At 31.7% G+C, this 11,353-nt stretch overlaps 1 protein-coding gene across 3 annotated transcripts; it reads left to right on the top strand.

Moving 5' to 3' along the window:
• Positions 1-367: 367 nt before the first annotated feature.
• On the top strand, positions 368-4,993 carry LOC133698672 (uncharacterized). Of its 3 annotated transcripts, none has more exons than XM_062121685.1 (10): positions 368-717; positions 988-1,083; positions 2,192-2,276; positions 2,673-2,794; positions 2,942-2,966; positions 3,074-3,157; positions 3,276-3,305; positions 3,409-3,514; positions 3,634-3,698; positions 4,733-4,993. In XM_062121685.1, the coding sequence occupies exons 1-9, from the start codon at positions 628-630 to the stop codon at positions 3,695-3,697; spliced, it is 702 nt and encodes a 233-aa protein (XP_061977669.1). In that variant the 5' UTR covers positions 368-627; the 3' UTR covers position 3,698; positions 4,733-4,993. The 3 variants fall into 3 exon arrangements, with proteins under 3 accessions (XP_061977669.1, XP_061977668.1, XP_061977670.1); XM_062121684.1 differs by lacking the exon at positions 4,733-4,993 and adding an exon at positions 4,373-4,607 and having other exon boundaries at positions 369-717; XM_062121686.1 differs by lacking the exons at positions 368-717; positions 988-1,083; positions 4,733-4,993 and adding exons at positions 1,146-1,381; positions 4,373-4,607.
• Positions 4,994-11,353: the final 6,360 nt, after the last annotated feature.

Raw genomic sequence — 11,353 nt, 5'->3', positions numbered from 1 at the left:
GCTGATAGACTCTCTCCTCTTTACAAATCAAGTCTTCACAAGGAAATTTCCTGGAGTTTAAACCCAATTATTATATTATTATATTAAATGATATTCAAATCATTTTCCTTTTCACACTTGTAGTCAGTAAAATCCGAGAAAAAATTTAAAAAATTCCTAAAAGAAGAATTCATAAATATTTAAGAGTGTAGTGGTTATTTTTTAATTTTTTTCTTGAAATACATTAAAATAAATCATTTTTTTATTTTTTAAAAGTTATTTTTTTACATTTCAAAACAATTTAAAATTTTAATTTGAATAAAAAAATTCAAATTTTAAAAAAAAAACACGGTTTCCCAAACATTATTTTCTATTTCTTGCCTAATTCCCTCACCAAGAACAACTAAGCTCCAAAATAATCTTTAAAAAAAATCTATCCAACACGCAATCAGCTCTTTCTCTTCTCCTTGACATTTCAACAATACAACGTTCAGGTCCAACAAGAAAGCAAAACTTGACATGACCCTTGTGTTTTTGGAGAAAAATTGAGAGGTTTTTCTTATAAAGAAAACGAACCCATCAAAGTTTCTTACTTTGTGTTGTTTTTCTCTGGACCTTTTCTCATTTTCTCACCTTCCAAGCCCGAAAATGCCCAATTGGGAACTCAAGAACTGCTGCGAACGTGACCAGTTCTTCTTCCTGGTCACTATTGCAATCTTCTCTGTTGTTATCCTCGCGGTACGTGCAGTTTTCTGTTTCTTGTTTTTGGTTTTGGCTTCTTGGGCTCTTTTATGTTTTTGTTGCCTCTGTGTTTTGAAAGATTAGAAGATCAAATCAACTTGGTCAAAGATTTGCTTTGATGGGTTATGAGTAGTTCTAATTGGCTCAATTATATTTAGTTTTTTACACTAATTGATGAAAATTGAGATGCCCTTATCACTTTTTATGCGGTTCGGTTGTGTTGGACTTGTTCTTTGACACTGAATTGTTGAATTTTTATTGTTGCAGTTATGGAGGACGTTCATAATGACACCCTTCAAGCTCATCACTGTGTTTTTGCATGAAGCAAGTCATGCGATTGCTTGTAAACTGACATGTGGTCAGGTATGAAGCTCGTTCTTTGCCCTGTGTGTTCTTGGCAGGCCAGGGAAGTTAGATGCTTTTGGTTTCAGTACTGAGTTTTATTAACAGTATGGCCTAATATGTAATTTAAGATGCAATTAGGGAGTTTGAAAGAAAGCACATTACTTTTTCTGTTAGGTAATATTGCTCCCCTCAAAATTTGACTCATCGTTTAAGTGGAATTCTGTGCAGTACTATTAACATGCTCCATGCTTGTTTGATCCAATATTAACTAGCTTGCTGCTTGCTGCTTTTAATGTGAATTCGCGTGCATATTGAGGTATACTTCATGCTTTCTTGCTTATTGGAAGATGAGGTTTTCAGGCGCTTAAAGGGTGTAGTTTATCATTTTTCCTTATTAACTAATAAAAGTGATCTTCACAATTAATTCTCTAATGAACTTCATGATTCCCCGTCATATTAAGGAATAATATAATGAGAACTTGGGTTCTTTGTTTACAACTTTAAGCTATGTAACAGAATGCATATAGTTTACTTTGTACTTGAGTCAGATGTATGATGTTTGTATTCATAGATTTCGACAATGTTATCATTCAACATGCCATTATGCATGAGGAAACAACAATTTGACATGCTCTTGTTAGATAGATTCTGTGGTATTTTGACTTATGTTTTTATTAAGTGAAGTAATTGGTTTTCTCGAAAAGCAGTTCATGAAGTGCCTTTAGTGCCATTGCTTTGATTGAAATGATGATCTAAGTGAGTTCTTTGGTCAATGAAAAGATGACTTCAATGTTATTCATCTTGTCCATCATACCTTAATTTGACTTTCTGAATGGTTCTTCAGAGTTATAGCTAGTTGCAAATGAAATTTTCAATAAGGACATCCTGCCTTGTTCTATAAGTATGGCACTGACTTCTGATTGTTTGGTTGTTATGTTCACCCTTCACCGTGATTTTTTCCTTGAATGATTATTTTTTCTTTCCTGTGATATGGATAGACTTTGTATTTTTTTTTATAGCATAATTAATTACAGATAGTTACCATGTTTGTTATTTCACACTATCTTCTTGATCTCCGTTGAGGAATGCTCATCTTTAGTTTATTAGTATCCACTGTGCTATGCAGGTGGAAGGGATGCAAGTTCATGCGAATGAAGGTGGAGTGACACAGACACGTGGTGGTGTGTACTGGTTGATATTGCCTGCAGGATGTACATTCCTTTTGCCCTTGAAAGTTTTTCTTTTAATCACAGTGGGCCTAATTTTTATTGCTTGTTTCTAGTACTCCAATTCCAAGTCTTATTTGCCTCCGTAACCAATACATGTTTATGGATTAGTACAATGCGAGTCAAACTTGTTGTGGAGCCCCTTTTTTTAATTTTGCCAAGTCCAGTGTGATACATCAATTTGAAAGTGCTATCTTTCTCAGTGTTTATGCTTTAGAAGCTTATACAGGAGCCATGAAGAGTTTGCTTTGGACTAATTTTTTTTTCATAAACTCTCAATGTTTGTTCTGTTAGTTTTATGATACTAGATGTTAGACATGTTCTCTATTGTGCTGCTTCCTTGTGGCACTCACATTTTGTGCCATTGCCTTGTGCTTCCAGATCTTGGTTCATCATTTTGGGGGATGGCTTTGGTACTAGCATCCACAAATCTCATTACTGCAAGAATAGCAGCTGGTGGCTTGGCTGTTGCCCTGTTAATTGTTCTCTTTATTGCTCAGAATGTAAGATAGTGACATGAGAAGATTATATTTTCTGCAATATATTATAATCCCTAAATATGATGATCTGTATCAGATTATTGACATTCATTTGAAAGGTTTTCTCAAGCTTTAAATTAGTATGTTTTCACTTGATTTTTTTTCTTGCAGTGGACTCTTCGAGGACTTTGTATTGGTGAGCGTTTTCATGAATGTCCATCAACAATTCATTCATACATTGTTGTTGTTGATATCCACTGTCTTTAATACTCACATCTTGTATTTAACAAACCCAATTCTCAGGATTCATTATTTTCCTAGCTGTTGTTTGGGTACTGCAAGAAAAAACAACTGTACGAATTCTCCGATATGTCATTCTCTTTATTGGTATATGCTTGTGCCATTATATCTTCCCTTTTTTATTTGAACTTCCCTCTCTACCATGGTGTCACTGTTAAGGTGAATGAAATAGAGATTTAGCTTATATTCTGTCTTTCAATTGCAGGTGTGATGAACAGTTTGTTTTCGGTTTATGGTGAATATTCTCTTGTTCTTCTATTGTCCTTTTAATTAACCATGCGCCATTAATATAATTATTGATAATTTGATTCTATCTGACCAATATAAATGGTCTGCAGATATTTATGACGATCTAATATCTCGAAGAGTCCACACCAGTGATGCTGAGAAGTTTGCAGAAATATGCCCTTGCCCTTGTACCGGTGTTGGTTGGGGAGTCATTTGGTGAGCTTTTAACGTTTGACAGGACCATAAAAGGTTGATAGAGTCAATGTCTGATAAGGGAGTTTGTGCACTTTTAACAAGTCTGCATTTCCTTTTTCTGTGTGTGACTTCAATTGCAGGGGAATAATCTCATTTTTATTTCTGAGTGCATCCATATATCTTGGACTGGTCATCTTATCCTGAGGTATAGCCTACTTTTGCAATGATTTGATTTTTTGAACTTTTTTTTTTTTTCATTCTTTATGGACTATTGGAGTTGTGTGATTTGGAATTTTGGCATTGCAAGTCATCTATAATAAGGTCATGAGAAACAGAAAGGAAGCTCTTACAAATGTTGAAAAATTCCATTGAGTGTAACATGCGTGATTTATATGAAGTTAATAGAAATAAGAACCCCATTTAAGAATGCTTTGCCTAAATGAAGAACGGGAAGAGATCTAAATGCCTTGGAGAAAGTCTCAATAAGTTCTCCATGGAAATCATGAATTATAGGCTTTTTTCCAGTTTTTGGATGCAACAAGTTTAATTTACTTCATGGCTGGAGTCACTGTTAGATCTTTGAAGTGTTTAGCATTATTGAATTATATTTGGTACTCTCATTTGAACCGAGTATTGTGAGTTTTGCTTCCTTCATTGAGCTTTCTTTGTACTATCTGAGTGTCTGTTGAAGTACAATGTCAGCAGAATATAGGAGAGTTATTAGTAATTTGAGGATTATTCATGGGGAAATTTCCACTTTGAGCTTAATTATCTAATGTTCTTTACTTAAAGTTCAATCATAGACCCTAGCCTGTAACATCTGTAGAATCACCATGATTGATATCTTCAAGTTCTCCTAATTCCCCTTTACATTTCCAGGTCCAGACTCCAGACTCATGATCCAAGACATTATATATTGGAATGGCTCCTGTGCATGATATTTCTTCAATTTTGAAACATTATATATTGGTGGTCCTGCCAATCTTGTTTATCCCTTAATTCTTTTGCCCTTGATTCTAGGGTAATTAGTAGGCTATGATGATTGGTTTGAATTATTGTTTTGTAGAAAATTGATATCATTGTACTCGCTTTCAATTGAATTGAAAATTTTGACGCAATCAACTGTTCTAAATTTAGAATTCCATTATGAAATGCCCTCTTGTTTATTCTTTCATGGAAGCACTCATGCAATCATATCCACAAGAAGCTAATTTGATGACTGGTTAAAATAATTATCAGGAGAAGATCATAGAATTCAGCATTCAACAAAGAGTTTCTCTTCTTCAGTAATCATGGTGTGGATTTGAACTATGGCATCAGATGTACATGTTACAATGATGTAACTGACATCGACTTCTGTATTCATTCATTTTATTTTATTTTTTTTTGTTGATGTAACCCGTGTAGAAAGTATATCATTTATAAAACTAACATGAGTGGTTAAATCATTTTTAGCTACATCCGTGAAATATTATTTATTGGAAAAAAAATTCTTCTGTTGTTTAGTTTTTTTATTTTATTTTATCTTTTAGGTTATTTTAGGAATTGTGTTTTGTAAAAAAAAAAATTAATTCTTTTTTATTAGGTTATATATCAGTCTCATATATTTGGTTTTTTTTTTTTTATTTCAACCTTTAACATTATATTAGTTGGAAGTTGGGCTTTATGATTTTTTTTCTCGATTTGCTTTCTATGAATTTATTTTGATTTCATGATCCATGTTCTGTGTTTATTAGGTTAAACTAGGTTAATTCGAGTAGTGGTTTTTAGATTTTTTTTTTCTCATTGATTTTTTTTATTTCATACTTCGATATTGTGTTAGTGGGAAATTGAGCTTTGTAATTTTTTTTTTAATTTTTTTATAGGATTATCTCGATTTTATGAACTGGATCGTGGATTAGGCAGATTGGCCTAGGTTGACTCTGCCTTTTTTTTTTTCCTTTTTTAATGGAATATTTTTTTTAATTGGGCTTTGTATTTTTTTCATTTGTTTTTCATTAGGTTATTCTGATTTTATGACACAAGTTACGAGTTTTCTAATTGACCTAAGATGTTTCAAATTATTTTTTGTTTTGTTTTTAATTGATTCTTTTTTTTAAAACCCTAACAACTCAAGAACTGGGTTTTGTAATTGTTTTTAATTTGGTTTTTTGTAGATTTATCTTGGTTTCATAAATTTTTTTTCTTGATTTCAATCTTTAACATTGGATTTATTGGAGGTGGAGTTTTGTAATTTTTTTATTTTTTTTATGAAGATATTCGGGTCTCATTACTTGGGTCCCTAGTTTAACATGTTAGTTCAAGTTAACTTTGATTATTTTTTAATTAATTTTTTTAATTGTATTATTTTATATTGGGTTAGTTGGAAACTGGATTTTGTAATTTTTTATATTTTATTTTTATAGAGTTATCTCGATCTCATTACATGGATTATGAATTTTACAAGTTAACCCGAGTTGACTCAATTAGTTTGCTTTTTTTTATTATTATTATTCTTTATATTTTTTTTAATTTTATCTTTCAAGTTTGAAATTGAAAGGCTTCATTGATTTATTGTGCACCAAGACATTTTACTATGGATTGAAACAACAAAATTATCATTTTAAAATTGAAAACAAAAATTCATATAACTTGGTCTTAGAGGTAAAAGATTCTTTCCCTTAAGATTCATTCATCATTTTTATATTGATTAGGGACAAATCAATATTTTTTTATATTTTAAATGAATTGTGTAATGACTTGCATACTCATAAAAGTAAAAATAGTTAAAACTGGACAGAATGGCTTTTTGATCTTTTGTACTTTGAATGAACATAAAAAAAAATTAAGACTTACGGTTAGGGGCACTTAAGTTTTTTCCATATGTTTTTTTGTAATTATCTATTGAATGTGAGGCAATTAGGTCTTTTAATAAACCTAAGAATAAAATAAAAAATAGGGTAGCACGTGTGTAGCCATCACCAACAAGTAGAAGGCATTCGCATTTTTCGGACAGCAAGTGACTCCTCCAGGTGTTCAAACATCGTCATCTACGACAACGTTGTTTCATCCTTGTCACGGTAGTGGGGCACGTGTTCACGAAGGGGGTGCAATTTGGCTTCGGTGAGCTTTTTTTCTTTTCCTCTCTTTTCTCACTTGAAATAGAAATACGCATCAGCCCTTTCAAATATCTATTGTGTCCTCCAATTTGTATTTCTATTAGTTTTAACCCTATTGTGTCCTCTAAATTGTATTTCTATTAGTTTTAGCCCCCATTCTTTTAATTACTATTTGTATTTTTAATGTTTTTTGAAGGTTTTTTTTTTCAATTTTATCCCTAGGCATTTCATTTTAGTTAATTATTTTTATTCAATTTGATCCTCATTTTTTATTGCTATTTTTTTGTGTTTTATCATTTTCTTGATTTATTTTCTTTTTTCAATTTCATCCCTTATCATTTTATTTCATTTAATTTTTTAATCTAGTTTTGATTCTCATTCTTTTGATTGCTATTATTTTATCTTTTTTAAAAAATTTATTTTAGTTTTCAATTTAGTCCCTCATTGTTATCTTTCATTGAGTTTTTATACTAGATTTGGCTCTCATTATCTTTATTGTTATTTGTTTTGTTTTATTTATAACTTTGAATGATTAGGGATTTTTCTTAGTAATTTTTAGTGTTTGCCTTCCATGAGCTGATCCAGATCTCATAATTCAGGTCACTAATTTCATATATTAACCTGATTTAACTTCAATTTTTTATGTCTTTTTTAAAAAATTGATTATTTTTCAATTTCATCCTTCGACTTTAGGTTATTGAGCCTTGAGCTTCGCGGTTTTTTTTTGCTATCCTTTATGTAGGTTTTCTCAATCTTATATCCCGAGTTATGGATTTATTATGTTAACTCAAATTGCAACCATGAAATAAGAGTGAATAAACACCTAAAATTAAACCACATCAATACCATGGAATCCCATCTGCAAATCCTAAAAGGATTCAGATTTATTTAAATGGAAAGGCAAACCATTACCCATGAAATAACATTGAATAAATTCTAACAAATAGTGATTGCTCTCATCCAAGGAACATGAGAAATATCAAAGGAAAAGAGATTATAAAAATTGCCTATAACTAGAGAAATCTAAAAAGAGCTTAAATTTTATATCATGGCTACGATTGTTGCTTAAAAGGCCTCTTTCTACTGATGTAGATGTATGTCTTAGCATTTCATCCATCTAATTTAAGTTGTGAAGAACCTATCGAAATGAAACTATAGAAGAAAAGGAGCAAGCATATGAACTGTAAGATGTCAAGATTACTAAACATTAAAACTAAGCATTCTGACATGTTATGTTGTTAATTAGAATTTTATATAAAAGAACAAACTCCTTACAAAATCAATATCATATAAGTTACAAAGTTATTATACTATGAAGAAATATTACATAACTCTTTTGTCGATTTAACATCGCATAAATATACTTTGTATTGATTGGGTTTCTGAAGAACTATAATCATGAAGCTTTGTGCCACTAGCCCACTACCAAAGGATAGCCAACATCATCTTTATATCCTAGGATCCATTCTACTGCATTAACCCATGCCTCAAAAAATATGAACAACACTTTGGATATATAATGCAGGTGAAAACTAATAAGATAGCAATATCACAGAAAATCCAAAAACTTTAACGAGAACAAGGGTTACAGATGTGAACTCTAAATTAACAATTTTATTCTTTGAAATATAAGCATATGGTGGTTGCCTCTTCAAGATGTTTAAAGGACCTTTACATAGGTCAAGAAAACCTACCTCTTTTAAGAAATAACTCAAAGTCCGAAAACAATTAAGGAAACTAAAACAAAATCCAAAATAAAAATAATAAATCCAAAAAATTCTAGAAAAATAATAAAATTGGCCCAAACAGTAATTTCCAAGCCTAATTCTGTGAGTTCCAATTATTCGATAAGGGATAGTGTGGCGTCCTATTAGGAAACTGCTTGTAGAATCACTTGAAAAGATTTGAGCTCGATCTAACGGTCGACTCTTTTGTTATCTCGGTTTTAAGGTATTAATCTAGCCTAATGCAACCAGGCCTTCCTATTGGTCCAGACATGTCCTAATGGTCCATAGAAGCATCTGTTAGGCCATCCTTATAGTCTGCTTGTATCATATCCCTATCTAATAGGGTCAGATCCTCACTTGAATGCTCAAAACCTTTAGTTTCTATAACCTCAACTACATCATTCTCTCCAGGTTGGAGAGAACTCGTCCTTAAATTCTATTCTTCCTCTAGATAGGGTGTTAGGTGTTACACATTAAAGACATCAAAAGTCTTTAGATGGCTAAGAAGGCAAAGTCTATAAGCAATGTTATTTATCTTCTGTAACACCTTCCAAGGGCTTATCTTTTTTTCTTTAAGTTTGTTGTACTCGCCCACTGAAAATCTGTCATGAGTAAGCATTGTTCATATTAGATCCCAACTTAAAACACCACTCTCATATGATAAGTATCAATTAGGGCTTTATACTTGGCATTGTTGTTAGTGATTTTCTTCTTGACTTGCTGATGAATATCGTGCAAGTAATATGTCATATCATTAGCTTGGACACTTAATCATCCAATATAAGGGACAGACATCAACTCCAGCACTCTAGAAGGGTTTTGTCCATAAACGATCTTGAATAGATTCAATTAGGTAGTTTAATTACGAGACTTATTATAAGTAAAGTCTATTTGCAGCGAGGCCAAATCTCATTGTTTCTGCTTGTCTCCCACTAAACTTCGTAGCAAATTGTTAGGGCTTCAATTAACCACCTTTATCTGCCTATTTGTTTGAGGAGGATATAAACTATTAAAGTTTAGTTAAGCTCTCATCTTACCTCCATGGGCTTTTCTAAAAGTTACTCATAAACTTCATATTTATATCCAAATTCATGGACTTAGGAATGTCATGTAAATGAACCACCTCATTGAAGTAGAGGTGGTTATCTAGGATGCGCCAATGGTTTTTTGATATGTTATAAAATGAGATATCCTTGAGAACCTATATACAACAATAAAAATAGAATAAATAACTTGTTGTATACAGGGTAAACCCAATATGAAATTCATATTAACATTCAACCATAAAGTACCAGGAACCGGTAATGGCGTATAGAGCCCAACATTCATTAAGGCTCTTTCAGACCTTTGACAAATAACATATATCCTCATAAAACTAGATATCTAATTTGGCAGCTTAGCCTAATAATAATACACGGATATTAGGGTTAATATCTTGTCCTGCTTAAAGTGTCCCTTAAAATGCAATTCACAGATGATATGTTCTAGTAATGAGTAATATGGAATACAAAGCTGCAATCCATGAAATAGATAATCATTCATAAGTACAAAGTTATCTTACTTGCCTCCATCCATCAACTTAGCATAAATCTTTCTAAATCATAATCATGTGAATACACCCTCTTAAAAAAAATCAAACGTTGACATTTGGGTATATATAGTATTGAGTATAGCAATCCATCTACTGAGGGTATCAGCCACTTTGTTTAAACTGCCTAACTGGTGACTTAGCGAAAAAATAAACTTTTATAAAAACAACACCCACTTTGCATATCAAAGACTTAACTTATGTTATCCATTTATATAATTTAGAGCTTTATGATCTATGATTAGAACAAACTCATTCAGCATAATGTAATATCGACAATGCTTAAAACTCTAAACAATAGTATAAAACTCTATATCATTCGTGGAGTAGTTCCTCTTTGAGCTAGATAACTTCTCACTAAATAAAGCAACTAGCCTTTCATCTTAGCTAAGAACTCTCTCAATTCCTAACCTATATGCATCATATTTTATCTCAAACAGTTTCATAAAATCTAGAAGTGCCAAAATAGAAACTTCAGTCATCCTTTGCTTTACTAAATTACTAATTGAAAGTTAGATTCAGCCTTATCTGTCATTATAAGGTGTGCTCCTTTATACTCTCTGTAATTGGTGCAATAAGAGAATTAAAGTTTTAGATGAACCTCTTATAGAAAAATACAAGTCCGTGAAAACTTTGGACATCATGAACACATTTTGAAGTCGACCACACCATAATTACAGATATCTTTGATGGATTAATCTAAACCCTATCAACAAACATGGTAAAATTTAGAGAAGTAACAATACTAGTGAAGAAATCACTTTTCTTGCAAATCACATATAGTTGTTCCTTTCTTAAAATGTAAAAAATAACACGTAAATGCTTTAAATGAAACTCTAGAGTAAAGCTATAAATCAAAATATCATCGAGATAAACCATTATAAATCTGTATATGAATGGTCTTAATATCTTATACATGAACCTCATGAAAGTGTTGGGAGTATTAGACAAACCAAATAGAATAATCATCTATTCGTATAATTGTTATTGTGTTTTCACTCATCTCTCAGTTTGATTCTTATATGACAGTACCAACTCTTAAGATCAATCTTTGAAAACAACTTGGAACCTGACAACTCATCTAACATGTCATATAGTCATGGTATGGAGGATATATGGTTCATTATGATCCAATTAATGACTTGGCTATCCACACACATATGTCATGAACCATTTTTTTTATTTTTAGGCTAGGAGAGCTAGGACTACACATAGACTCATACTTCTCCAAATGTATCCCTTATCTAACAACTTCACAACCTACCTTTGTTAATTTTTAGCTTTCTTGTGTTTAAGTCTATAAGCTAGTCTATTTGGGAGACTAGAATCTGGAATCAAGTCAATCTGGCGCTATATATCTTACATGGAAGGTAATCCTTAAAGTAACTTGTCTAACATAAATTTGTAAATTCCACCAGCACATCTTGTAATTTCTCAGGGCTGTTAA

The sequence above is a fragment of the Populus nigra genome, chromosome 7 (assembly GCF_951802175.1).
Source record: "Populus nigra chromosome 7, ddPopNigr1.1, whole genome shotgun sequence".
Lineage (NCBI taxonomy): Eukaryota > Viridiplantae > Streptophyta > Magnoliopsida > Malpighiales > Salicaceae > Populus > Populus nigra.
The sequence above is the reverse complement of the archived record's forward strand: the minus strand, read 5'-3'. Positions and strand labels throughout refer to the sequence as shown.